Source organism: Neopsephotus bourkii, unplaced genomic scaffold, assembly GCF_033783945.1.
Source record: "Neopsephotus bourkii isolate Nb327-2 ecotype Australia unplaced genomic scaffold, CSIRO-AGI_Nbou_v1 NB_1025, whole genome shotgun sequence".
Lineage (NCBI taxonomy): Eukaryota > Metazoa > Chordata > Aves > Psittaciformes > Psittacidae > Neopsephotus > Neopsephotus bourkii.
The window spans coordinates 5,072-32,993 of record NW_026901514.1 but is presented as its reverse complement, the minus strand read 5'-3'; the positions used below and the strand labels follow the sequence as shown (position 1 = coordinate 32,993).

General features: G+C 62.4%; 3 protein-coding genes across 6 annotated transcripts; 2 read left to right on the top strand and 1 right to left on the bottom strand.

Moving 5' to 3' along the window:
- The first annotated feature begins 327 nt into the window (after window positions 1–327).
- Window positions 328–2,486, top strand: LOC133215977 (translation initiation factor IF-2). The gene is made up of 3 exons (XM_061360364.1): window positions 328–632; window positions 1,007–1,150; window positions 2,350–2,486. The coding sequence occupies exons 1-3, from the start codon at window positions 566–568 to the stop codon at window positions 2,484–2,486; spliced, it is 348 nt and encodes a 115-aa protein (XP_061216348.1). The 5' UTR covers window positions 328–565.
- A 112-nt stretch (window positions 2,487–2,598) lies between these two features.
- On the top strand, window positions 2,599–21,781 carry VARS1 (valyl-tRNA synthetase 1). The gene is made up of 28 exons (XM_061360365.1): window positions 2,599–2,778; window positions 3,905–3,983; window positions 4,569–4,669; window positions 6,175–6,302; window positions 6,411–6,575; window positions 6,777–6,858; window positions 7,219–7,338; window positions 7,903–8,011; window positions 8,401–8,507; window positions 8,632–8,722; window positions 8,876–9,000; window positions 9,778–9,881; window positions 10,313–10,471; window positions 11,112–11,202; window positions 12,406–12,511; window positions 12,951–13,021; window positions 13,105–13,230; window positions 16,568–16,672; window positions 17,529–17,597; window positions 17,676–17,754; window positions 18,488–18,615; window positions 18,783–18,938; window positions 19,317–19,500; window positions 19,546–19,724; window positions 20,381–20,492; window positions 20,937–21,118; window positions 21,343–21,492; window positions 21,676–21,781. The coding sequence occupies exons 1-28, from the start codon at window positions 2,617–2,619 to the stop codon at window positions 21,742–21,744; spliced, it is 3,339 nt and encodes a 1,112-aa protein (XP_061216349.1). The 5' UTR covers window positions 2,599–2,616; the 3' UTR covers window positions 21,745–21,781.
- Window positions 7,129–27,922, bottom strand: ABHD16A (abhydrolase domain containing 16A, phospholipase). Of its 4 annotated transcripts, XM_061360360.1 has the most exons (20): window positions 27,716–27,921; window positions 27,490–27,546; window positions 27,234–27,300; window positions 26,840–26,926; window positions 26,672–26,757; window positions 26,498–26,574; window positions 26,157–26,261; window positions 25,575–25,689; window positions 24,665–24,766; window positions 24,514–24,577; window positions 24,109–24,158; window positions 23,906–24,029; window positions 23,727–23,831; window positions 23,551–23,614; window positions 23,412–23,468; window positions 23,267–23,329; window positions 23,092–23,168; window positions 22,656–22,754; window positions 22,076–22,122; window positions 21,859–21,999 (listed from the first exon to the last, which is right to left on the bottom strand). In XM_061360360.1, exons 1-20 carry the CDS (start codon window positions 27,845–27,847, stop codon window positions 21,916–21,918), a joined length of 1,662 nt encoding a protein of 553 aa, XP_061216344.1. In that variant the 5' UTR covers window positions 27,848–27,921; the 3' UTR covers window positions 21,859–21,915. The 4 variants fall into 4 exon arrangements, with proteins under 4 accessions (XP_061216347.1, XP_061216344.1, XP_061216345.1 ...); XM_061360361.1 differs by lacking the exon at window positions 23,267–23,329 and having other exon boundaries at window positions 27,716–27,922; XM_061360362.1 differs by lacking the exon at window positions 23,727–23,831 and having other exon boundaries at window positions 27,716–27,922.

Sequence of the window (27,922 nt, the reverse complement as noted above, 5' to 3'; positions counted from 1 at the left end):
CCCAAATACCCCATACCCCTATTACCCCCCCAGCCCCACAAGTACCCTATAGCCCCATTACCCCCCCAGCCCCACAAGTACCCCCAGCCCCACAAGTACCCTATACCCCCATTACCCCCCCAGCCCCACAAGTACCCCATACCCCCATTGCCCCCCAGCCCCACAAGTACCCCATACCCCCATTACCCCCCCAGCCCCACAAGTACCCCATACCCCCATTACCCCCCAGCCCCACAAGTACCCCATACCCCCATTACCCCCCTAAGTACCCCCATACCCCCCCACTCACCCTTTCCCCCCCCCCAGCCATGCCCCCTCCGGCCCCCCCCTCTCTGCTGTTCCTGCCTCCCCCCCCCGCGGACGCCGCTTCCCGCCGGGTCCTCATCGCCGCTCTCTTCGCGGGGCCGCCCCCCCCCGCACTGCGCGTGGTGCGCTCGGGGGCGGGGCTTGCGCTGCGCACCCCGCAGGGGGCGCTCCTGCGCGGGCCGGGCCCCGCCGCGCTCTTCGTGAGCCCCCCGGAGCTGCTCGGGGGCAGCGACCCCGGCCCTCGCGCCCTCGTCCGCCAATGGGTGAGCTTCGCCGAGAGGGAGGTGGCGCCGGCCGCGACCATCGCCGCGGGGGGGGAGCCAAAGGTAACGGCGAGGGGATGGGGGGCTCTATGGGGTCTCTATGGCTTTTCTATGGGGGCTCTGTGGGGTCTCTATGTGTCTCTACGGGGTCTCTATGGGGTCTCTATGTGTCTCTATGGGTCTCTGTGTGTCTCTACGGGGTCTCTATGTGTCTCTATGTGTCTCTATGGGTCTCTATGGGTCTCTGTGTGTCTCTACGGGGTCTCTATGGGGTCTCTATGTGTCTCTATGGGTCTCTGTGTGTCTCTACGGGGTCTCTATGGGGTCTCTATGTGTCTCTACGGGGTCTCTATGTGTGTCTATGGTCTCTATGTGTCTCTATGTGTCTCTATGGGTCTCTGTGTGTCTCTATGGGCCCTGTCCCGGTGTCCCCGCAGGCCCGGGCCCGGGCTCACCAGGAGCTGCTCCGCGCTCTCCGGGCGCTCGATTCCCACCTCCGGGAGCGCCCGTTCCTGGTGGGCGCTGGCGTCACCTTGGCCGATGTGACCCTGACCTGCGTCCTGCTGGGGCCCTGCCAGCACGTGAGCACCCCCCGCACCCCAGAGCACAGAGCCCTATATCCATAGCCCAGAGCCCTGTGGCCTCTATTGTATAGCCCATAGCTCGTATGGTGTATCCCATAGCCCAGAGCCCATAGCCCTATATCCATAGCCCAGAGCCCTGTGGCCTCTATTGTATATCCCATAGCCCATAGCCCTGTGTCCTCTATTGTATATCCCATAGCCCATAGCCCTGTGTCCTCTATTGTATATCCCATAGCCCACATTGTGTATCCCATGGCCCAGAGCCCATAGCCCTGTGTCCTCTATTGTATATCCCATATCCCTGTATCCCATGTCCCATACCTTATATCCCATATCCCATATTGTATATTCCATGTTCGATACCTTGTATCCCATGTCTCTGTGTCCTGCATTGTGTATCCCATATTCCATATTGTATATCCCATGTCCCGTACCTTGTACCCCATATTCCTGTGTCTCATATCCTATATTCCATACCCCATATCTCTGTATCCCATATTATATACCCCATGCCAGATAGCCCATATCCCATACCCGATATCCCTGTGTCCCGTATCCCGTACCCCATATCCCATAGCCCCTATCCCTGTGTCCCATATTCCTGTATCCCTGTATCCCCTAGCCCATACCCCATAGCCCCTATCCCTGTATCCCCTATCCCTATATCCCCATACCCCATATCCCCTATCCCTATATCCCCATACCCCAAATCCCCTATCCCTATATCCCCATACCCCATATCCCCTATCCCTATATCCCCATACCTCATATCCCCTATCCCTATATCCCCATACCCCATATCCCCTATTCCTATATCCCATACCCCATAGCTCCTATCCCTATATCCCCATACCCCATATCCCCTATCCCTATATCCCATACCCCATAGCTCCTATTCCTATATCCCATACCCCATATCCCCTATCCCTATATCCCATACCCCATAGCCCCTATACCTATATCCCATACCCCATAGCTCCTGTCCCTATATCCCCATACCCCATAGCTCCTATCCCTATATCCCATACCCCATATCCCCTATCCCTATATCCCATACCCCATAGCCCCTATCCCTATATCCCATACCCCATAGCTCCTGTCCCTATATCCCCATACCCCATAGGCCCTATCCCCTATCCCATACCCCCTACCCCCCATCCCTGCATCCCATACCCACATCCCCGTCTTTGCCCCAGGTCCTGGACGCTGCCACCGTCGCCACCGTCCCCAACGTCGGGCGCTGGTTCAAGGCCTGCGTGCGGCTGCCCCAGTTCCGGGCGGTGCTGGGAGATGTGGGGCTGGGCGGGGACGAGGCCCCTGCCCCACAGCGTGAGTGCCATGGGGCGGGTGTGGGGCTGGGGGGGATCGGGGGCTGGGGATGAGACTTGGTTCTTTCCACAGTGGACCTGGGAGCCCTGGGGCTGGAAACCGTGGAGCAGGATGATGCTGTGGGGCAGGCCGCTATGGGGCAGGCTGCTATGGGGCAGGCCGCTATGGGGCAGGCCGCTATGGGGCAGGCCGCCCCTCCCCCAGCCAAGAGCGCGGCGCAGCTGAAGAAGGAGGCGAAAAAACGGGAGAAACTGGAGAAATTCCAACAGAAACAGGAAAAGATCCGGGAGCAGCAGGTGAGGAGAGAGCGACCCATAGAGACCATAGAGACCCATAGAGACCATAGAGACCATAGAGACCCATAGAGACCATAGAGACCCATAGAGACCATAGAGACCCATAGAGACCATAGAGACCATAGAGACCATAGAGACCCATAGAGACCATAGAGACCCATAGAGACCATAGAGACCATAGAGACCATAGAGACCATAGAGACCATAGAGACCATAGAGACCCATAGAGACCATAGAGACCATAGAGACCCATAGAGACCCATAGAGACCATAGAGACCCATAGAGACCCATAGAGACCATAGAGACCATAGAGACCCATAGAGAGACCATAGAGACACATAGAGACCATAGAGACCATAGAGACCATAGAGACCATAGAGACCATAGAGACACATAGAGACCATAGAGACCATAGAGACACATAGAGACCCATAGAGACCATAGAGACCCATAGAGACCATAGAGACCATAGAGACCATAGAGACCCATAGAGACCATAGAGACCCGTAGAGACCATAGAGACCATAGAGACACATAGAGACCCATAGAGACCATAGAGACCCATAGAGACCATAGAGACCCATAGAGACCATAGAGACCCATAGAGACCATAGAGACCCATAGAGACCATAGAGACCCATAGAGACACATAGAGACCCATAGAGCAACCCATAGAGACCATAGAGCAACCCATTGAGACCCATAGAGACCCATAGAGACCATAGAGACCCATAGAGACCCGTAGAGACCATAGAGACCCATAGAGTGCCCATAGAGTGCCCATAGAGAACCAGAGACCCATAGAGACCCATAGAGACCCCATAGAGACCCATAGAGACCATAGAGACACATAGAGACCCATGGAGTGCCCATAGAGACCCATAGAGACCCACAGAGACTCATAGAGACCCCATAGAGACCCATAGAGTGACCCATAGAGACCCATAGAGTGCTCATAGAGACCCATAGAGTGCCCAAGAGACCCATAGAGGGGTTCATAGAGACCCATAGAGTGCCCATAGAGACCCATAGGGCGCTGACCCGTGGCAGGTCTCTGTGTCTCTATGGGCCCCTATGGGTCTCGGGGGGTCCATGTGGGTCACACAAGTCACGTGGTCTCCACAGGCTCCGCCCTCCCGCCGGCAGCGCCGCCCCCCTGGGGTAGTGACCTATGACCTCGAGACCCCCCCGGGGCAGAAGAAAGGTGAGGGGGGGGCACCCCTGTCCCACAGCCCATATCCCTATATCCATACCCCATACCCCATATCCCATACCCCATATATCCCATACCCCATATCCCATACCCCATATATCCCATACTCCATATCCCATATCCCTATATTCATATCCCATATATCCCATACCCCATATCCCATACCCCATATCCCATATCCCTATATCCCTATCCCATATACCCCATACCCCATATCCCATACCCCATATATCCCATATCCATATCCCATACCCCATATATATCATACCCCATATCCCTATATCCATATTCAATACCCCATATCTCATATTCCATACTCCGTATCTCATATCTCTATATCTGTATTTCATACCCCATATATGTCATACTCCATATCCCATATCCCTATATCCATATTCAATACCCCATATATCCCATATCTCATATTCCATACTCCATATCCCATGTCTCTATATCTGTATTCCATACCCCATATACCCCATACCCCATATCCCATACCCCATATACCCCATACCCCCTATCCCATACACCCCATATGCCCCACACCCCATGCACCCCACTCCCCTCTCCCCACAGATGTGTCGGTGCCGCTGCCCCCCTCCTACAGCCCCCGCTATGTGGAGGCCGCCTGGTACAGCTGGTGGGAGCAGCAGGGCTTCTTCAAGCCCGAGTACGGGGTGAGCCCGCACGGTACCGGGCACTGGGTACTGGGCACTGGGTACTGGGTACCGGGTACTGGGTACTGGGTACCGGGTACTGGGTACCGCGCACTGGGTACTGGGTACCGGGTACCGGGTACTGGGTACTGGGTACTGGGTACCGGGTACTGGGTACTGGGTACTGGGTACCGCGCACTGGGTACTGGGTACCGGGTACCGGGTACTGGGTACTGGGTACTGGGTACCGGGCACTGGGTACTGGGTACCGGGTACCGGGTACTGGGTACTGGGTACCGGGCACCGGGTACTGGGTACCGGGCACTGGGTACTAGGTACCGGGTACTGGGTACTGGGTACTAGGTACTGGGTATTGGTACCAGGTACTGGTACCGGTTACTGGGTACTGGTACCGGGTACTAGTACCGGTACCGGGCGCTGGGCACTGGGTACTGGGCACTGGGTACTGGGTACTGGGTCGTGGTACTGGGCACTGGGTACTGGGCACTGGGTACTGGGTACCGGGCACTGGGTACTGGGTACTGGTACCAGGTACTGGTACCAGGCACTGGGTACTGGGTACTGGGTACTGGGTACCGGGCACTGGGTACTGGGTACTGGTACCGGGCCCTGGGTACTGGGTAGTGGTACTGGGCACTGGGCACTGGGTACTGGGTAGTGGTACTGGGCACTGGGTACTGGGTACCGGGCACTGGGTACTGGGTAGTGGTACTGGGCACTGGGCACTGGGTACTGGGTACCGGGCACTGGGTACTGGGCACTGGTACCGGGCCCTGGGTACTGGGTAGTGGTACTGGGCACTGGGCACTGGGTACTGGGCACTGGGTACTGGGTACCGGGCACTGGGTACCGGGCACTGGGTACTGGGCACTGGGTACTGGGCACTGGGCACTGGGTACTGGGTACTGGGCACTGGGTACTGGGTACTGGGTCATGGTACCGGGCACTGGGTACCGGGCACTGGGTACTGGGCACTGGGCACTGGGTACTGGTACCGGGCACTGGGTACTGGGTACCGGGCACTGGGTACCGGGCACTGGGTACTGGGTACCGGGCACTGGGTACCGGGCACTGGGTACTGGGTACCGGGCACTGGGTACTGGGCACTGGGCACTGGGTACTGGGCACTGGGTCATGGTACCGGGCACTGGGTACCGGGCACTGGGTACTGGGTACTGGGCACTGGGCACTGGGTACTGGGCACTGGGTACTGGGTACCGGGCACTGGGTACCGGGCACTGGGTACTGGGCACTGGGTACTGGGCACTGGGCACTGGGTACTGGGTACTGGGCACTGGGTACTGGGTACTGGGTCATGGTACCGGGCACTGGGTACCGGGCACTGGGTACTGGGCACTGGGCACTGGGTACTGGGTAGTGGTACTGGGCACTGGGTACTGGTACCGGGCCCTGGGCACTGGCCCCGGTTCCATCCCCGTTGCCACGGGGTGGGGGGGGTTCCGGTCCCTGCCGTGCCCGGCGGTGCCAGGGTCCCTGTGCCGCAGCGGAGCCGCGTCTCGGAGCCCAACCCTCGGGGGGTGTTCATGATGTGCGTGCCCCCCCCCAACGTCACCGGAGCGCTGCACCTGGGCCACGCGCTCACCAGCGCCATCCAGGACAGCCTCGCGCGCTGGTGAGCCCCACAGTGCCCCACAGCGCCCCATAGCGCCTGCCCCACAGCGCCCCACAGCGCCTGCCCCACAGCGCCCGCCCCACACCGTGCCCCCCCTTCCCACTGCAGGCACCGCATGCGGGGGCTGACGACGCTCTGGAACCCGGGCTGCGACCACGCCGGCATCGCCACGCAGGTGGTGGTGGAGCGGCGGCTCTGGCGCACGCGGGGCCTCACGCGGCACCAGCTGGGGCGGCAGCGCTTCCTGCAGGAGGTGTGGGCCTGGAAGCAAGAGTGAGTGACCCACGGCGACCCATAGCGACCCATTGCGACCCATAGCGACCCATTGCGACCCACAGCTGCCCCATAGTGACCCCTGCCCTCTGACCCATGGCGTGCCCCATGGCTTCCCTATGGCCAATGCCTACGGTGCCCTACAGCCCCCTACAGCCCCCCCCTGCCCCACAACCACCCCTTGGCTGCCCCCTCTCGCAGGAAGGGTGACCGCATCTACCAGCAGCTCCGGCAGTTGGGGGCCTCCATGGACTGGGACCGGGCCTGTTTCACCATGGACCCCGTGAGGAGATCTATGGGGCTGGGGTGTCTATGGGGCTGGGGGGGGTCTATGGGGCTGGGGGGGGTCTATGGGGCTGGGGGGTCTGTGGGGCTGGGGGGTCTATGGGGCTGGGGTGTCTATGGGGCTGGTGGGGGTCTATGGGGCTGGGGGGTCTATGGGGCTGGGGTGTCTATGGGGCTGGGGGGTCTATGGGGCTGGGGGGGTCTCTGTGGCACAATGTGGGTCTATGGGGCTGGGGAATGGATCTATGTGTCTGTGGGAGGGGTCTGTGGGGCTGATGGGGTCTGTGGGGTGTCTATGGGGTCTCTATGGGGTGTCTGTGGGGTGTCTATGGGGCTGTGCCTGACCCCTGCCCCACAGAAGATGAGCCGCGCCGTGTGCGAGGCCTTCGTGCGGCTGCACGAGCAGGGCCTCATTTACCGCAGCACCCGCCTGGTGCACTGGAGCTGCGCCCTGCGCTCGGCCATATCCGACATCGAGGTAACGGGGGTCAATGTGGGTCACTGTGTGGGTCACGGTGGGTCACTGTGGGTCACTGTGGGTCACGGTGGGTCAATGTGTGTCACTGTGGGTCACTGTGGGTCACGGTGGGTCACTGTGGGTCAATGTGTGTCATTGTGTGGGTCAGTGTGGGTCACGGTGGGTCAGTGTGGGTCAATGTATGGGTCAGTGTGGGTCAGTGTGGGTCACGGTGGGTCAGTGTGGGTCAGTGTGGGTCACGGTGGGTCACTGTGGGTCAATGTGTGTCATTGTGTGGGTCAGTGTGGGTCACGGTGGGTCAGTGTGGGTCAGTGTGGGTCAATGTGTGGGTCAGTGTGGGTCAGTGTGGGTCACGGTGGGTCAGTGTGGGTCAGTGTGGGTCAATGTGTGGGTCAGTGTGGGTCAGTGTGGGTCAGTGTGGGTCAGTGTGGGTCAATGTGTGGGTCAGTGTGGGTCAGTGTGGGTCAGTGTGGGTCAGTGTGGGTCAGTGTGGGTCAATGTGTGGGTCAGTGTGGGTCAGTGTGGGTCAGTGTGGGTCAGTGTGGGTCGCTATGGGCTCCATAGGTAGAGAAGCGGGAGCTCTCGGGCCGGACGCTGCTGCGGGTCCCGGGCTATGAGGAGCCGGTGGAGTTCGGGGTCCTGGTGGCCTTTGCCTACCCCCTGGAGGGCAGCGGTGAGGGGGGACCCACAGCGGGGCTCTATGGGGGGGACCCATAGCGAGGCTCTATGGGGGGGACCCACAGCGGGGCTCTATGGGGGGGACCCATAGCGGGGGTTCTATGGGGGGGACCCATAGCGGGGGCTGTATGGGGGGACCCATAGCGGGGGCTCTATGGGGGGACCCATAGCGGGGGCTCTATGGGGGGGACCCATAGCGGGGGCTCTATGGGGGGGACCCATAGCGGGGGCTCTATGGGGGGACCCATAGCGGGGGCTGTATGGGGGGGACCCATAGGGGGGGTTCTATGGGGGGGACCCGTAGCGGGGCTCTATGGGGGGACCCATAGAGGGGGCTCTATGGGGCTGCCCCATAGCGGCTCATGTGTGGGTCTGGCCCCCCAGGGGAGGGGCAGGAGCAGGGGCAGGAGCTGGTGGTGGCCACGACGCGGCTGGAGACGATGCTGGGGGATGTGGCGGTGGCCGTGCACCCCGAGGACCCCCGGTACACGGTGAGGGGCGGGCACTTCAGCCAATGGGGGCGCAGCTTCATCCCTAGGGGGCGGGGTTTGTGTCTATGGAGTGGGAGTGGCCATGTCGCGACAAGCCCCGCCCATTCCCCCCCCCTTCCCCCAGCACCTCCATGGCCGCTTCGTCCTTCACCCATTCACGGGCCAGAGGCTCCCGGTGCTGCACGACCCCTTCGTGGACCCCCAGTTCGGCACTGGTGAGGGCTATGGGGGGATATGGAGGGGCTATGGGGGAATGGGGGGGATATGGGGGCTCTATGGGGGGCTGTGGGGGGTCTACGGGGGGCTATGGGGGCTCTATGGGTCTCTATGGACTCTATGTGCTCTGTGTGGCTCCTGCTGTCCCCCAGGCGCGGTCAAGGTCACCCCTGGGCACGACGCCACCGACTTCGAGGTGGGGCAGCGGCACCGGCTCCCGGCCCCCTGCATCCTGGACGATGAGGGGCGGCTGCGGGACGTGCCCCCCCCCTTCCTGGTGCGTGGGGCGCCCCACGGCGCGCTGGGGGGCTCGGGGGGATCTATGGGGCCCTGTGGGATCTATGGGGGCTCTATGGGCTCTATGGGTCTCTCCCTATGGGTCTCTATGGGTCTCTATGGTCTCTATGGATCTCTGTGGATCTCTATGGATCTCTATGGGTCTCTATGGGTCTCTATGGGTCTCTCCCTGTGGATCTCTATGGGTCTCTATGGTCTCTATGGGTCTCTATGGTCTGTATGTGTCTCTATGGGTCTCTATGGTCTCTATGGTCTCTATGGGTCTCTATGGGTCTCTATGGTCTCTATGGTCTCTATGTATCTCTATGGGTCTCTATGGTCTCTATGTTCTCTATGGGTCTCTATGGTCTCTATGGGTCTCTATGGGTCTCTATGGTCTCTATGTATCTCTATGGGTCTCTATGGTCTCTATGGTCTCTATGGTCTCTATGGTCTCTATGGGTCTCTATGGTCTCTATGGTCTCTATGTATCTCTATGGGTCTCTATGGTCTCTATGGGTCTCTATGGTCTCTATGGTCTCTATGGTCCCTATGGTCTCTATGTATCTCTATGGGTCTCTATGGTCTCTATGGGTCTCTATGGTCCCTATGGTCTCTATGGGGTCTCTATGGTCTCTATGGGTCTCTATGGTCTCTATGGTCTCTATGGGGTCTCTATGGTCTCTATGGGCTCTATGGTCTCTATGGGTCTCTATGGTCTCTATGGTCTCTATGGTCCCTATGGTCCTCTCTCCATGGTCTCTATGGGTCTCCGCAGGGGATGCCGCGGTTCCAGGCCCGCACCGCGGTGCTGGAGGCACTGAAGGAGCTGGGGCTGTTCCGGGGGGTCACCGAGAACCCCATGGTGGTGCCGCTGTGCAGGTGGGGGCGGGGGGGCTGTGGGGTACGGGGGGTGTCTATGGGTCTCGGGGGTGTCAGTGGGTTTCTATGGGTCTCTATGGGGTCTCTATGGGTCTCTGGGGGGTCTCTGCGGGTTGTCAGTGGGTCTCTATGGGTCTCTATGGGTCTCTATGGGTCTCTATGGGTCTCTATGGGTCTCTATGGGGTCTCTATGGGGTCCCTATGAGTCTCTATGGTGTCTTTCTGTGTCCCTATGGGGTGTCCTCATGGCCTCTCTGTGCTGTCTCTATGATGTACCCCCATGTGTCTCTATGTACCCCATGTGTCCCTATGTACCCCATGGTCTCTCTATGGTGTCTCTATGTACCCCATGTGTCCCTATGTACCCCATGTGTCTCTATGGTGTCCCTATGGTGCATCCCCGGTCTCTCTGTGCCCTGCCCGTGCCGCAGCCGCTCCCGGGACGTGCTGGAGCCGGTCCTGCGCCCGCAGTGGTTCCTGCGCTGCTCTGCCCTGGCTGCGGCCGCTGCCGCCGTCGTGCGGGGGGGGGAGCTCCGCCTGCGGCCCCCGGGGCACGCCCGCACCTGGCTCCAGTGGATGGACGGCATCCGGTGAGGGGGGACCCACTGCGGCCCATAGACCCCCATAGACCCCCATAGACCCCCATAGACCCCCATAGACCCCCATAGACCCCCATAGACCCCCGTAGACACCCGTAGACCCCCATAGACACCCATAGACCCCCATAGACCCCCATAGACCCCCATAGACCCCCGTAGACACCCATAGACCCCCATAGACCCCCATAGACACCCCTAGACACCCATAAACACCCATAGACAGACACTGTGCCCCATAGACAGACACTGTGCCCCACAGACACCCACTGTGCCCCACTGCCACGCACTGTGACCCATAGACACTCACTGTGACCCATAGCATGACCCATAGCATGACCCATAGCGTGACCCATAGCATGACCCATAGCGTGACCCATAGTGTGACCCATAGCATGACCCATAGCATGACCCACAGCGTGACCCATAGTCCTGATCCTTGCAAGCCCATAGAGCTGAGCCATAGACCTGACTGGCAGTGCCCCACATGGCGCTGCCCCATAGAACAGAGCCCTAGAGCCAACCCGAACCTGCCCCACACTGCTTGGGGGTGGCCCCTGCCCACAGCCCCATGGGGACCCCCTGGCGCCCCCCACGCCGTGGGGCTGCCCCCAATGTCCTGTCCCCCCCCCAGGGACTGGTGCATCTCCCGCCAGCTCTGGTGGGGCCACCGCATCCCCGCCTACTTCATCACCATCGAGGACCCCAGCGTCCCCCCCGGCAAGGTCAGTGTGGGGCTGGGGGTGCTGTGGGGCTTCTATGGGGCACTATGGGGCTTCTATGGGTTGCTATGGGGCTGGGGGGCTCTATGGGTATGGGGGGTGCTATGGGGTGGGGGGGTACTGGCGGGTGCTATGGGGCTGGGGGGGTGCTATGGGGCTTCTATGGGGCACTATGGGGCTGGGGGGGTGCTATGGGGAAGGGGGTGCTATGGGGCTGGGTGGGGACTGGGGGATGCTATGGGTATGGGGGGTGCTATGGGTATGGGGGGGTGCTATGGGGCTTCTATGGGGCGCTGTGGGGCTGGGGGTGCTCTATGGCTGGGGTGGAGGGGCACTGGGGTGTGCTATGGTGAGGGGGGGTGCTATGGGGCTGGGGGGGGCTGTTGGGGGCTGCAGTGGGTCAGGGGCCTGGAGGGGGGAGGTGGGACCCCTGACCCTGGGGCTGATGCTGGGGTCATGTGTGGGTCCGTCCATGGGTTCATGGGTCACTCTGTGCGTCTCTATGGGGCTCTGTGTGTTCCTGTGGGGCTCTATAGGGCTCTGTGGGTCTCTATGGGTCCCACTGTGTATCTCTATGGGTCTCTATGGGTCTCTATGGGTCCCTATGGGCCTCTATGGGTCTCTATGGGGTCTCTATGGGTCTCTATGGTCTCTATGGTCTCTATGTGTCTCTATGGTCTCTATGGGTCTCTATGGGGTCTCTATGGGTCTCTATGGGGTCTCTATGGGTCTCTATGGTCTCTATGGGTCTCTATGGGTCCCTATGGGCCTCTATGGGTCTCTATGGGGTCTCTATGGGTCTCTATGGTCTCTATGGTCTCTATGTGTCTCTATGGTCTCTATGGGTCTCTATGGGGTCTCTATGGGTCTCTATGGGGTCTCTATGGGTCTCTATGGTCTCTATGGGTCTCTATGGGTCCCTATGGGCCTCTATGGGTCTCTATGGGGTCTCTATGGGTCTCTATGGTCTCTATGGTCTCTATGTGTCTCTATGGTCTCTATGGGTCTCTATGGGGTCTCTATGGGTCTCTATGGGGTCTCTATGGGTCTCTATGGGTCTCTATGGTCTCTATGGTCTCTATGTGTCTCTATGGTCTCTATGGGTCTCTATAGGGTCTCTATGGGTCTCTATGGGGTCTCTATGGGTCTCTATGGGGTCTCTATGGGTCTCTATGGGGTCTCTATGGTCTCTGTGGGTCTGTGCAGGACGGGGACGGGAGGTTCTGGGTGAGCGGCCGGACCGAGGAGGAGGCGCGAGAGAAGGCAGCGAAACGGTTCCGGGTGCCCCCAGAGAGAGTGACCCTGCAGCAGGGTCAGAATGGGGGCTATGGGGGCTATGGGACAATGGGGTAATGGGGGGGTAATGGGGGTAATGGGGTAATGGGGGGATAATGGGGGTAATGGGGGGCAATGGGGTAATGGGGGCAGTGGGGCAATGGGGTAATGGGGGCAATGGGGCAATGGGGTAATGGGGTAATGGGGTCAATGGGGTAATGGGGACAATGGGGGTAATGGGGGCTATGGGGGCAAAGGTGGCTATGGGGGCTAATGGGGGCTATGGGGTAATGGGGGTAATGGGGGCAAGGGAGGACAATGGGGGGCAATGGGGTAATGTGGGGCAATGGGGGCAATGGGAGTAACGGGAGTAATGGGGGCCCTGGGGGGCACTGGGGCAATGGGGGGGCACTGGAGGCACTGGGGGCAGCAGGTGGGGGTCTCTCTTGCTCCCCATAAGCTGTCCCCCCCCGCAGATGAGGACGTTCTGGACACTTGGTTCTCCTCCGGCCTCTTCCCCTTCTCCATCTTCGGGTGGCCGGAGCCCGTGAGCAGCAATGGGGGGGGGTTGGGGTCAGTTTTGGGGTGGTTTTGGGTGTTTTTGGGTCTCTGAGCCCCGTTTCCCCCCAGAGCGAGGACCTGGACGTGTTCTACCCCGGGACGCTGCTGGAGACCGGGCACGACATCCTCTTCTTCTGGGTGGCGCGGATGGTGATGCTGGGGCTGGCGCTGACCGGGCGGCTGCCCTTCCGCGAGGTGCGCAACCCCAGAACCAGCCGGAAACACCCCAAAACCGCCCCAAAACCAGCCGGAAACACCCCAAAACCGCCCCAAAACCGCCCCAAAACCAGCCGGAAACACCCCAAAACCGCCCTAAATCGCCCCAAAACCGCCCTAAATCACCCCAAAACCGCCACAAATCACCCCAAAACCAGCCCGAAACACCCCAACCACCAAAGCCCCAACACAACTCAAAACCACCCCAAAACCACCCCAAAACCAGCCGGAAACACCCCAAAAACACCCCAAAACCGCCCCAAAACCAGCCGGAAACACCTCAAAACCACCCCAAAACCACCCCAAAACCAGCCGGAAACACCCCAAAATCACCCCAAAACCACCCCAAAACCAGCCGGAAACACCCCAAAATCACCCCAAAACCACCCCAAAACCAGCCGGAAACACCCCAAAACCGCCCCAAAACCGCCCCAATACCAGCCGGAAACACCCCAAAACCACCCCAAAACCAGGAGGAAACACCCCAAAATCACCCCAAAACCACCCGAAAACCAGCCGGAAACACCCCAAAATCACCCCAAAACCACCCCAAAACCGCCCCAAAACCGACCTGAAACCAGCCTGAAACACCCCAAAACCACCACAAACCCCCCCCAAAACCACCCCGCAGCCCCCCGACCCCCCATCCCATCCCATCCCCACCCCATCCCCATCCCCGTCCCATCCCCATCCCCATCCCATCCCATCCCATCCCCACCCCATCCCCATCCCCGTCCCATCCCCATCCCCATCCCATCCCCACCCCATCCCCATCCCCGTCCCATCCCCATCCCCATCCCATCCCATCCCCACCCCATCCCCATCCCCACCCCGTCCCCACCCCATCCCCATCCCCACCCCATCCCCACCCCATCCCCACCCCATCCCCATCCCCATCCCATCCCATCCCCACCCCATCCCCATCCCCACCCCATCCCCACCCCATCCCCATCCCCACCCCATCCCCACCCCATCCCCACCCCATCCCCATCCCCACCCCATCCCCACCCCATCCCCATCCCCATCCCCATCCCCATCCCCCCCCACCCCATCCCATCCCCGTCCCCACCCCATCCCCATCCCCACCCCATCCCCACCCCATCCCCACCCCATCCCCATCCCCACCCCATCCCATCCCCGTCCCCACCCCATCCCCACCCCATCCCCATCCCACCCCATCCCCACCCCATCCCCATCCCACCCCATCCCCACCCCATCCCCACCCCATTCCCACCCCATCCCCACCCCATCCCCACCCCCCACCCCATCCCCCACCCCATCCCCACCCCATCCCCACCCCATCCCCATCCCCACCCCATCCCCATCCCCACCCCCCCATCCCCCACCCCATCCCCACCCCATCCCCATCCCCACCCCATCCCCACCCCATCCCCATCCCCACCCCATCCCATCCCCATCCCCATCCCCACCCCATCCCCATCCCCACCCCATCCCCATCCCAACCCCATCCCATCCCCATCCCCACCCCATCCCCACCCCATCCCCATCCCACCCCATCCCCACCCCACCCCATCCCCACCCCATCCCCATCCCCACCCCATCCCCACCCCATCCCCACCCCATCCCCATCCCCATCCCCACCCCATCCCCACCCCATCCCCACCCCATCCCCATCCCATCCCCATCCCCACCCCATCCCCACCCCATCCCCATCCCACCCCATCCCCACCCCATCCCCACCCCATCCCCACCCCATCCCCATCCCATCCCCATCCCCACCCCATCCCCACCCCATCCCCCCACCCCATCCCCACCCCATCCCCACCCCATCCCCACCCCATCCCCATCCCCACCCCATCCCCATCCCCACCCCATCCCCACCCCATCCCCATCCCATCCCCATCCCCACCCCATCCCCACCCCATCCCCACCCCATCCCCACCCCATCCCCACCCCATCCCATCCCCATCCCCACCCCATCCCCATCCCATCCCCATCCCCACCCCATCCCCACCCCATCCCCATCCCCACCCCATCCCCACCCCATCCCCACCCCATCCCCACCCCATCCCCATCCCCACCCCATCCCCATCCCCATCCCCACCCCATCCCCACCCCATCCCCACCCCATCCCCATCCCCATCCCATCCCCACCCCATCCCATCCCCATCCCACCCCATCCCCACCCCATCCCCCACCCCATCCCCATCCCCATCCCCACCCCATCCCCACCCCATCCCATCCCCATCCCCACCCCATCCCCACCCCATCCCCACCCCATCCCCATCCCCACCCCATCCCCATCCCCATCCCCACCCCATCCCCACCCCATCCCCACCCCATCCCCACCCCATCCCCACCCCATCCCCATCCCCACCCCATCCCCACCCCATCCCCACCCCATCCCCACCCCATCCCCATCCCCACCCCATCCCCACCCCATCCCCATCCCCACCCCATCCCCACCCCATCCCCACCCCATCCCCATCCCCACCCATCCCATCCCCATCCCCACCCCATCCCCACCCCATCCCCACCCCATCCCCATCCCCATCCCCACCCCATCCCCATCCCCATCCCCACCCCATCCCCATCCCCATCCCCACCCCATCCCCATCCCACCCCCACCCCCCACCCCATCCCCATCCCCACCCCATCCCCACCCCACCCCATCCCCATCCCTCCATCCCCCCCACCCCCATCCCCACCCCATCCCCCCCCCTCCCCACCCCATCCCCCACCCCATCCCCATCCCCATCCCCATCCCCACCCCATCCCCACCCCATCCCCATCCCCATCCCCATCCCCACCCCATCCCCATCCCCATCCCCACCCCATCCCCACCCCATCCCCATCCCCATCCCCATCCCATCCCCACCCCATCCCCACCCCATCCCCATCCCCATCCCCATCCCCACCCCATCCCCACCCCATCCCCACCCCATCCCCATCCCCATCCCCACCCCATCCCCACCCCATCCCCACCCCATCCCCACCCCATCCCCATCCCCACCCCATCCCCACCCCATCCCATCCCCATCCCATACCCCATCCCCACCCCATCCCCATCCCATCCCCCACCCCATCCCCACCCCCTCCCCACCCCATCCCCATCCCCTCCCCATCCCCACCCCATCCCCACCCCCATCCCCATCCCCCATCCCCACCCCCACCCCATCCCCACCCCCTCCCCCGCCCATCCCCATCCCATCCCCATCCCCATCCCCATCCCCACCCCATCCCCACCCCATCCCCACCCCACCCCACCCCACCCCATCCCCATCCCCATCCCCATCCCCCATCCCCATCCCCACCCCATCCCCACCCCATCCCCACCCCATCCCTTCTATCCCAGGTTTACCTCCACGCCATCGTGCGGGATGCACACGGGAGGAAGATGAGCAAATCCCTGGGGAACGTCATCGACCCCCTGGATGTGATCCATGGGATCTCCCTGCAGGTGGGGGGACTATGGGGTGTCCATGGGGTGTCCATGGGGTGTCTATGGGGTGTCCATGGGGTGCCTATGGGGTGTCTATGGGGTGTCCATGGGGTGTCTATGGGGTGTCTATGGGGTGTCCATGGGGTGTCTATGGGGTGTCCATGGGGTGTCTATGGGGTGTCTATGGGGTGTCCATGGGGTGTCTATGGGGTGTCTATGGGGTGTCTGTGGGGTGTCTATGGGGTGTCCATGGGGTGTCTATGGGGTGTCTATGGGGTGTCCATGGGGTGTCTATGGGGTGTCTATGGGGTGTCCATGGGGTGTCTATGGGGTGTCTGTGGGGTGCTTATGGGGTGTTTATGGGAGTGTCCATGGGGTGCCTATGGGGTGTCTATGGGGTGTCCATGGGGTGCCTATGGGGTGTCTATGGGGTGTCTATGGGGTATCTGTGGGGTGTCCATGGGGTGTCTATGGGGTGTCCATGGGGTGTCTATGGGGTGTCTATGGGGTGTCTATGGGGTGTCTATGGGATGTCCATGGGGTGCCTATGGGGTGTCTATGGGGTGTCTATGGGGTGTCTGTGGGGTGTCCATGGGGTGTCTATGGGGTGTCTGGGGGGTGCCTATGGGGTGTCCATGGGGTGTCCATGGGGTGTCCATGGGGTGTCCATGGGGTGTCCATGGGGTGCCCATGGGGTGTCCATGGGGTGTCCATGGGGTGTCTATGGGGTGTCTATGGGGTATCTGTGGGGTGTCCATGGGGTGTCTATGGGGTGTCTGGGGGGTGCCTATGAGGTGTTTATGGGAGTGTCCATGGGGTGTCCATGGGGTGTCCATGGGGTGTCCATGGGGTCCCCACCCCGTGTCCCCTGCAGGGCCTGCATGAGCAGTTGGAGAGCAGCAACCTGGAGCCTGCGGAGCTGGAGCGGGCGCGGGAGGGGCAGGTAGGGGGGCACTTGTGGGGCTGGGAGGGGGGTGAGGGGGGCCCTGCGCTGACCCCTTCCTGTGGGACCCCCCTGCAGAAACGGGACTTCCCCAACGGGATTCCAGAGTGCGGGACCGATGCGCTGCGCTTTGCTCTGTGCGCATACACGGCCCAGGGTAGGGGCCGTGTCCCATAGCCCATATACCCCATATCCCATATACCCCTTATATCCCATATCCCATACCCCATATCCCATACATCCCATATCCCATACCCTGTATCCCATACCCCATGTCCCATATATCCCATACCCCATATACCCCTTATATCCCATATCCCATATATCCCATATCCCATACCGTGTATCCCATACCCCATATCCCATATATCCCATACCCCTTATCCCATACCCCTTATCCCATACCCCATATCCAATACCCCATACCCCATATCCCATATACCCCATACCCTATACCCCATACCCTATACCCTATATGCCATACCCCATACCCCATATCCCATATACCCTGTACCACATATCCCATACCCCATACCCCATATCCCCCATACCCAATATCCCATACCCCATATTCCATATCCCATATACCCTGTACCCCATATCCCATACCCCATATCCCATATATCCCATATCCCATACCCTGTATCCCATACCCCATATCCCATATATCCCATACCCCATATCCAATACCCCATTCCCCGTATCCCATATACCCCATACCCCATATCCCATACCCCATGCCCCATATCCAATGCCCCATTACCCATATCCCATATGCCCCGTACCCCATATCCCATACCCCATACCCATATCCCATATCCTGTATCCCATACCCCATATCCCATATACCCCATATCCCCCCTATCCCCCGTATCCCCCATACATCCCAGGCCGGGACATCAACCTGGACGTGATGCGGGTGCTCGGGTACCGGCACTTCTGTAACAAGGTGTGGAACGGGGCCCGGTTCGTGCTGCAGGCGCTGGGGGGCAGCTACCGCCCCCCCCCTGACCTCCAGGTATGGGGCGAGGGGCACCTGTGGGGGGGGGGCTCTGTTTGTCACCCCTGGGGCCTGGCGCTGTGGGTCTGATCCCCAGGTATGGGGCGAGGGGCACCTGTGGGGGGGGGCTCTGTTTGTCCCCCTGGGGCCCGGCGCTGTGGGTCTGACCCCCGCGTGTGGGGCAGGTGCGGGGCCGGGCGGCCCTGGCTGAGCGCTGGGTGCGGAGCCGCCTGAGCCGCGCTGTGGGGGCCGTGGGCGCCGCCATGGAGGAGTTGGACTTCCCCGGGGCCACCACGGCCGTGCACCGGTTCTGGGTGTATGAGCTGTGCGACGTGTACCTGGTACGGGGGGTATGGGGTATGGGGTACTGAGTATATGGGGTGTGGGGTATGGGATATATGGGGTATGGGGTGTGGCATATAGGGTATGGGATATGGGGTGTATGGGGCATGAGATATGAGGTATACGGGACATGGAGTATGGGATATGGGGTATGGATTATGGGATATGGGGTATTGGGTATGCGTGATATGGGGTATGGGGTATATAGGAGTTGGGGTATGGGGTATGGGATATTGAGTATATGGGGTATGGGATATATGGGGTATGGGATATGGGGTATGGGGTATACGGGATACAGGGTATGGGATATATGGGATATATGGGGTATATGGGATGTGGCTCCACGCAGTCTCCATCTCTCTCCATCCATCACTCAGGAGTGCGTGAAGCCGGTTCTGGCTCGAGCAGCCGCTGCCTCGGACCCCGCAGGCGGGGGGGAACCTGATGCCCCCCCCATAGATGCTGATGGGGCCGCAGCGGATGCAGCGGGTGCAGCGGATGCAGCGGATGCAGCGGGTGCAATGCATGCAGCGGATGCAGCGGGTGCAATGCATGCAGCGGGTGCAGCGGATGCAACGGATGCAGCGGATGCAGCGGATGCGGCAGCTGCAGCGCTGGCGGTGCGGGACACGCTGCACACGTGCCTGGACGCGGGGCTCCGGCTCCTCGCCCCCTTCATGCCCTTCCTGAGCGAGGAGCTGTGGCAGCGCCTGCCCCCCCCCGCGCCCCCCGCACCCCCACCAGCCCCCAGCATCTGTGTCTGCCCCTTCCCCGAGCCCCAGCAGGTAATGGGGGCAATAGGGGGCAATGCGGGGGTGTCAATGGGGGGCAATGGGGAGTGTCAATGGGGGTGTCTGTGGGCAATGGGGGGGGTGTCAATGGGGGGCAATGGGGGGTAATGGGGGGCAATGCGCGGGTGTCAATTGGGGGCAATGGGGGGCAATGCGGGGGTGTCAATGGGGGTGTCAATGGGGGTGTCAATGGGGGGCAATGGGGGGGTGTGTCAATGGGGGTATGTCAATGGGGTGCAATGGGGGGGTGTGTCAATGGGGGTATGTCAATGGGGTGCAATGGGGGGTGTGTGTCAAGGGGGGTGTGCAATGGGGTGCACTGGGGGGTGTGTCAATGGGGGTATGTCAATGGGGTGCAATGGGGGTGTGTGTCAATGGGGGCGTGTCAATGGGGGTGTGTCAATGGGGGTATGTCAATGGGGGGCACTGGGGGGTGTGTCAATGGGGGTATGTCAATGGGGTGCAATGGGGGGGTGTGTCAATGGGGGTGTGTCAATGGGGGTATGTCAATGGGGTGCAATGGGGGGGTGTGTCAATGGGGGTGTGTCAATGGGGGTATGTCAATGGGGTGCAATGGGGGGGTGTGTCGATATGGGTGTGTCAATGGGGGGCACTGGGGTGCCTGACCCCCCCTGTTTGTGCCCCCCCAGTACTGCTGGCAGGATGAGGAGGCCGAGGCCGCCATGGAGTTCACCCTCAGCATCGTGCACGCCCTGCGCAGCCTCCGCAGCACCCACGGCATCACCCGTGGGCGGCCCCCATGTACGAGGGGGTCTCATTGGGGTTTAATGGGGTCAAATGGGGGTCTGATGGGGGTTTAATGGGGTCTAATGGGGGTGTAATGGGATCTAATGGGGGTTTAATGGGGTCTGATGTGGGTTTAATGGGGGTTTAATGGGGTCTATGAGTGTCTATGGGGTCTCTATGGGTCTCTGTAGGTGTCTATGGGGTGTCTGTGGGTGTCTATGGGGTCTCTATGGGTCTCTATGGGTCCCTATGGGTCTCTATGGGGTCTCTATGGGGTCTCTGTGGGTGTCTGTGGGGTCTCTATGGGTCTCTAAGGGGTCTCTATGGGTGTCTATGGGGTCTCTATGGGCTCCATGGGTCTCTATGGGGTCTCTATGGGTCTCTAAGGGGTCTCTATGGGTGTCTATGGGGTCTCTATGGGGTCTCTATGGGTTGCATTCACCCCTTTGTCCCCCCCAGGCTTCCTGCAGGTCCCGGACCCATCCTGGGCCGCCCTCGCGGGGCTCTGCACCCCCCACATCCGTGTGCTGGGGGGGGTGGGGGCCGTGACCGTGCTGGGGGGGGCAGGGGGGGAGCGCCCCCCCCCGGGCTGTGCCGTGGCCGTGGCCTCCGAGCGCTGTTCCGTCCACCTGCTGCTCAAGGTGCGCCCCCCACCCCCGTGCCATGCTTGGGGGGTGACGGCATTTTGGGGTAACCCCCCCGCCGATGACGTCATTACGGGGTACCCCCCCCCGTCGATGATGTCATTACAGGGTACACCCTTGGATGCTGACGTCATTATGGGGTTACCCCCGTTGATGACGTCATTTCGGGGTACCCCCCTTGATGACGTCATTACGGGGTGTCCCCTGTCCCCCCCCAATAGGGCCTGGTAGATGCTCCCAAGGAGCTGGGCAGGCTCGGGGCGCGCAGGCAGGAGCTGGCCCGGAGCATGGAGCGGCTGCGGGAGCGCCGGGGGGGGCCGGGGTATGTGGAGAAGGTGCCCCCCAGTGTGCAGGAGGCTGAGGCTGCCAAGGTGAGGCCGTGGGGTAATGGGGGTCCAGTATGGGGGTAATGGGGGGGTCTCAGCTGGAGGGGTCTAATAGGGGTATAATGGGGGGGGGATTTAGGTTCCTGGGGGGGTCATGGAGGGGGTCTGTGGGGATCAGTGGGGGTTGGGAGGGACCCACCCACACCCTCCCCTCCCCGCCCCCCGCAGTTGGCGCAAGCGGAGGCGGAGCTACAGAAGGTTCTGGAAGCTGAGGAGCTGATGAGGAAGATGCTGTGACCCCCCCTGTCCCCTCCCCCTCCCCCTCCCCCTCCCCTCCCCCTCCCCCCCAATTCATTAAACGCTGGGAACAAAAACCCCGTTTTTTTTAATGAAGGATTTTGGGGGGGGGTGGGGGAGGGGCACGTGCGGGGTGGGGGAGGGGAGGGGTCCCGGAGGGTGAGGACGGGGTCAGAGGGTCCAGGGCAGGCGGAAGGCCTGGGGGGGGAGGGGGGTGCAGTGCGAGGCCTCGAAGTTCTGGAGATGCTTCTGCGCCTGTGGGGGGAGGGGCAGTGGGTGCCCATCCCCCCGCACAAACCCCGCCCCCCCCCCCAAGCCCCGCCCCCCTCACCAGGAACAGCGCCAGCTGCTGCCGCTCCTCCACCGACAGCTCCTCCCCTGGGGGCGGAACCAGGGGGGTTATATGGGGAAGGGCCACCCCCCATTGGCTGAGGGCAGCCAATCCCCTCCTTCTGTCTCAGCAGCCAACCAACGGTGTGTCCACAGCATCCCCAGCGTGGGGTCTGATTGGCTGCCCCCTGCACCCCATTACCTGCCTTATACAGGCGACACCACATCAGATGCCCTCAAGGCCACCCATTGGCCACCCTAAACCCTCCCTGAGCCTCACTGGCTGCCGATGAGGCTCCTGGCTCCCCATTGGTCAGCATGGTGCCCTCAGCTCCTCATAGGCTGTCCCCATGCTTCCAGCTCCCCATTGGTTGCTCTCTCTACACGTGGGTCCCCACTGGCTCTCCCCAGAGCCCTGACTCCCCATTGGCAAGCCCCGGAGCCCTGTGTCCCCATTGGGTGTTCTCTCGATCCCTTGCTCCCAATTAGCTGAGCCCGGAGCTCTGTGTCCCCATTGGCGTTCTCTTGATCCCTGACTCCCAATTGGCTGTGCCCGGAGCCCTGTGTCCCCATTGGCTCACCCAGGCTCCATGGGAAGGGGGGGTCCCGGTCCCCGGCGAAGGCCTCGAGCACCGCGTGGCACCAGCACTCGTCCACTGGGCACCTCTGCGCCAGCGCCCCTGCATGTGACCGGTCACGTGACCTGCCCCATCACCCTGAACCCACGGGGTGGGGCTAATGGGGAGTTATTGGGGTCTATGGCATCTAGGGGGTCTATGGGATCTGTGTGGGCCTATAGGGATTATGGAGCCTATGGGGGGGGGTCTATAGAGTGGCTATGGGGAACTATCTGTGCCTATGGGGTCTATATAGGTTATGAGAGGTCTATGGATGTTATGGGGTGTCTATGGAGTCCTATGGGGCCTGGGGTTCTATGGGGTGCCTATAGGTTTCTGTGGGTCCATGGGATGTCTGTGGGGGGCTATAGGGCTCAATGGGGTCTATGGGGTCACTCACTCTCCTCCGCTGGTGTTGCTGCCTCCAGCCATTCCCGCACGATCCGGGTCCCCTCATCTGCCATGATCTTGGGGTACCTGTGGGGTGGGGTGGGGGAACAGGGGTCAGAGCCCCCCATGGACTTCCCCAAACCCCACAGTGACCCCCAAACGCCCCCATGGAGCCCCATCCCCACCTGTGCTGCAGCAGCTTCAGCAGGAGATCATTGCCCCTGTTGGATGCGATGTCCTCGGGGACCCTGTGGGGGGACAGTGGGACATGGGGGGGGCACAGGGATCTCCCCATCTCCATCAGGCCCCCGTCCCCAACACGAGACTCACGTGGTGGTGATGATCTCGTCCCGCGTCCTCCTCACCAACAGCACCGGCCCCTGGTACCTGCAATGAGGGGCTATGGGGGGGAGGCCTGGGGGGCTCTGGGGGGATCCCCCAATAGAGGGGAAGGGGTCCCCAAAGGTACCTGCAGAGCTGCTCCGCGTTGTTGAGGTTCAGATGCTCCCTCACGGTCCTGGTGACCAGCTCCCCTGGGGGGACACTGGGCTGTACTGGAGTGCACTGGGGCTGTACTGGGGTGCACTGGGCCTGCACTGGGGGGGTTTGCGCTGGTTTCGGGGGGGTTTTGGGGTCAGGGCTCACCCCAGCTTCGTGGCAGCACCTTCAGGGCCAGGGGCACGAGGTCGTCGAAGGAGGCGTCGAGCACGAGCGCCCCGAGCTCCGGGTAGGACATGGCAGCCCAGGTGGCTGCGGGTGACAGTGCTCCAGTAACACCCAGTACAGCCCCAGTGCACCCCAATGCACCCCCCATGGCCCGGTACCTGTGAAGCCACCGATGGACCATGCGTAGATGACGATGCTGCGGGGGGGGAAGCGCAGCTCCTGCAGCGCAAACCGAACCACCACGTCCATGGCGTTGGCCTCGCTCTGCGGCAGCGGCACCCCCTGTGCAGGGGGCAGTCAGGGGGGGCACCCCAAAACCCCCCACGCACCCCAAAACCGGATTTCCCCCCCCCCCACTCACAGTGCTGCCTCCGAAGCCAGGATGATTCCAGCCCAGGACGGAGTAACCGGCTGTTGGGGGGGGGAACAGAGATGGGGTCACCCCTGTGCAACCCCCTATAAAGGGGTGACCCCCCCCAACCCCACATGATGGGACCAGCCCATGCCGTAATGGGGGAGCTCTGTGTGGTGCTGGGGGGAGGAGCGGGCATCTATGGGTCCCCTTTGGGTTACAGGAGGTGGCTGTGGGGCTGAGGGGTCTCTTCATGGGTGGGGAGAAGCACATCTGTGGGGCAGGGGGATGGGGTCCATGGCTCATCTGTGGGCCTGGGGGGGGTCCATCTGTAGAGCGGGGGGGCTCACTTATGGGTCTAGGCACTTATAGGGCAGAGAATCCCGCTATGGGGCAGCAGGGGCGCATCCCTACCCTCCAGCGGGGTGCACAAGCAGCCGACCTCGTAGAACCCGGCGTTGCCCTCACAGCAGATGACCTGGGGGGGGACACACGGGGGGGGGGCGGTGTCAGAGCGCCCCACAGCAGCCCCCCCGTGCCCCACTGCGCCCCATGGGCTCCTCACCAGGGTGCTGCCGTGGGGCCCGGCCCTGTGCCGCCGGTCGATGAACATGGTGTCGATCTCGTTGCCATCACAGGCCAGGAGCTTGGCGCGCTGTCCCCCGCACTGCGGGTGGAGGGGGGTCTCGGTGGGGTTTGGGGGCGCTCGGGGCAGTTTTGGGGGTTTCAGGACTGTTTTTGGGGTGTTTTGGGCTGGTTCCGGGGGGTTTCAGGGCTGTTTTGGGGGTGCTTTGGGCTGTTTTGGGGGGTGTTTCAGGACTGTTTTTGGGGTGTTTTTGGGCTGGTTCTGGGTGGTTTTGGGGGGGTTTCAGGGCTGTTTTGGGGGTGTTTTGGGCTGTTTTTGGGGGGGTTCAGGGCTGTTTTTGGGGTGTTTTGGGCTGGTTTTGGGGGTGTTTCAGGACTGTTTTTGGGGTGTTTTTGGGCTGGTTCCGGGTGGTTTTGGGGGGGTTTCAGGGCTGTTTTTGGGGTGTTTTGGGCTGGTTTTGGGGGTGTTTCAGGACTGTTTTTGGGGTGGTTTTGGGCTGGTTCCGGGGGGTTTCAGGGCTGTTTCTGGGGTGTTTTGGGGCTGGTTCCGGGGGGTTTCAGGGCTGTTTCAGGGGTGTTTTGGGCTGGTTTTGGGGGGGTTTCAGGACTGTTTTTGGGGTGTTTGGGGCTGGTTTTGGGGGGTTTCAGGGCTGTTTTGGGGGTGTTTTTGGGCTGGTTTCGGGGGGTTTCAGGGCTGTTTTTGGGCTGGTTCGGGGGGGTTTCAGGGCTGTTTTGGGGGTGTTTTGGGGCTGGTTCCGGGGGGTTTCAGGGCTGTTTTGGGGATGTTTTGGGGCTGGTTCCGGGGGGTTTCAGGGCTGTTTTTGGGGTGTTTTTGGGCTGGTTCCGGGGGGTTTCAGGGCTGTGTTTGTCAGGGCTCTCTGTGCTCTCACCTCCTCCACCAGCCGGGCCTGCCCCTGCAGCAGCGAAGGCAGCAGCGCCTTCTGCAGCAGCCGCACCGAGCCCGGGAACAGCATCCTCCGGCCCAGCGTGTGCGCCAGCAGCAGGCTGGGGGCGGGGCCACGACACGCCACGCCCAAAGGGGGGGCGGGGTCAGCAGAAGAGCCCCCTTCCCTTGGGGGCGTGGCCAGAAGGTCCACGCCACCAATCCCCTGCTGGCGTGAACCGATGTCCCACCCCCTTTGTGGGCGTGGCCATGTAGAGGTGACATCATCCGTTTACGGGGGCGTGGCCAATTACAAGCACAAACCCCTCTCAAGTGGAATGCAGAGCCTCAGGGTCCAGAAGCTCCACCCCACCAATCCCCTGCGGGCGTGACCCGATGTCCCACCCCTTTGAGGCCATGTAGAAGTAGCCCCGCCTCTTTACCCTGGGGGAAGCGTGGCCAATTACAAGCTCCACCCCCTCCCATGTGGCATGCAGAGCCTCAGGGTCCAGAAGTCCCACCCCTTCCGGAAGGGGGGGCATGGCCACACAACCCCGCCCACGCCCCGCCCACCTCAAGCCCCACCCACCTGGCCAGCCTGCAGGGCACCTTGCGCAGAGCTCCCAGGAAGCCTCGAGCAGCCCCGCGGTGCCCCGGGGGGGTCCGGAGGAGGGGCACGTCCCGGGAACCGCCCCTGCGGATGGGGGGGGCAGTGGGTTTGGGGTGGTCAATGGGGGGTCAGTGGGGTTGGGGGGTCACTGAGGGGTCAGTGGGGTTGGGGGTTGCCAATGGGGGTTCAGTGGGGTTGGGGGGGGTCAATGGGGGGTCACTGGGGTGTCAGTGGGGTTGGGGGTCACTGGGGGGTCAGTGGGGTTGGGGGGTGCCAATGGGATGGGGAAGTCCGGAGGGGGGAGAGGTGTTTGTGCTCACCAGGGGACCCCGGTGCTGTCCCAGCGGAAGTCAATGGGCCAGCTCCTGAAGTCGAAGGTGTAATGGGCCAGTTTGCGCTATGGGGGGGGGAAGAGGGGGGCAAGGGGTGAGACACCCCCAGATCCTATTGGGGGGGGATGTTCTTCATCACCCATGGGGGAGGCCCCGTCCCACCTTGACCTCGGGGGTGCCCAGGCGGTGGCTGTCCTCCAACACCGAGATGAACTCCACGTACTGGGGGTTGCTCCAGCGGCCGATGCCTGGGGGGGACCCGCAAATGGGGGGGTGTTGGGGACCCCCCCATGGGGAACGGGTGTCCCCCCCCCTCCGCAAAGGCCTCACCTCGCAGACAGGCCACCCCTGCCAGCAGCAGCACCACAGTGGCGGCGCAGTGGGACATGGGGATCACACGGGACATTGTCAGCAGCCCTGGGGGGGGAAAGGGGGGTCACTATGGGGCAACACCTGAGCCCCATAACACACAATGGGGCTTAAACACAGGGGAGACCCATAGAGCAGCCTACTGACACCCCACAGACACCGCACCCTGGCCCACAGTGACCCACTGACACCCCACTGACACCCCATGGACCCCCCACTGACACCCCATGGACACCCCACCCTGGCCCACAGTGACCCACTGATATCCCACCCTGACCCACTGACACCCCATGGACACCCCATGGACCCCCCACTGACACCCCATAGATCCCTCCAGGCCCCCCCTTGGCCCCACCTTTGCGGTACAGGTAGAACACAGCCAATGGTGATGCGTAATAGGAGATGGACCAGAGCACCGAGGCCTGGGGTGGAGGGGCTCTGGTCACCCCACGGTGGGGGGGTGGACCCCGGGACTCCCATTGGAGTCCTGGGATCCACTGAGGAGGGTAAAGACGGCAGTGGGGGGGGGGGTCTGGGATCCATACAGGGCCCATAGGGGACACTAGGAGGGGGAGTTAAAGGGGGGGTCCTGGAGGCCCCCCCCGCCTCACCAGCGCCAGGACACTGTCCGTGTGCTTCTCCAGCCCCCGGGGCTGGTAGTACGAGTCCTGGGGGGGGAAGGCGGTTATAGACGGGGAAATACGGCCATGGGATGGAACCGGGGTTACTGGGGGGGGGGTCCCACCGCCCTGCCGCCATTTTGCCGCCGTCGCCATGACAACGCCCTTCCATCACCCCCCCCCCCCACCCACACGCCACAGCCGCGGTCCCACGCACCCAGGCCGGGTCCCCGCCGCTGCCCCCGGGTCCCTCCGCCCCGGTCCCGGCCCCGGTCCCGGTCCCTGCCGGTCGCGGCCGATGGACGCGGTAGAGCCGCGGGCCCAGGACGCAGCTCAGCAGCTTCGCCATAGCGGCGGCGACAGCGGCGGAAGGAAGGGGAGGGACCTCCGGTGGCGCTACGGCGGCCGGTAAGGGTGGGAGGGA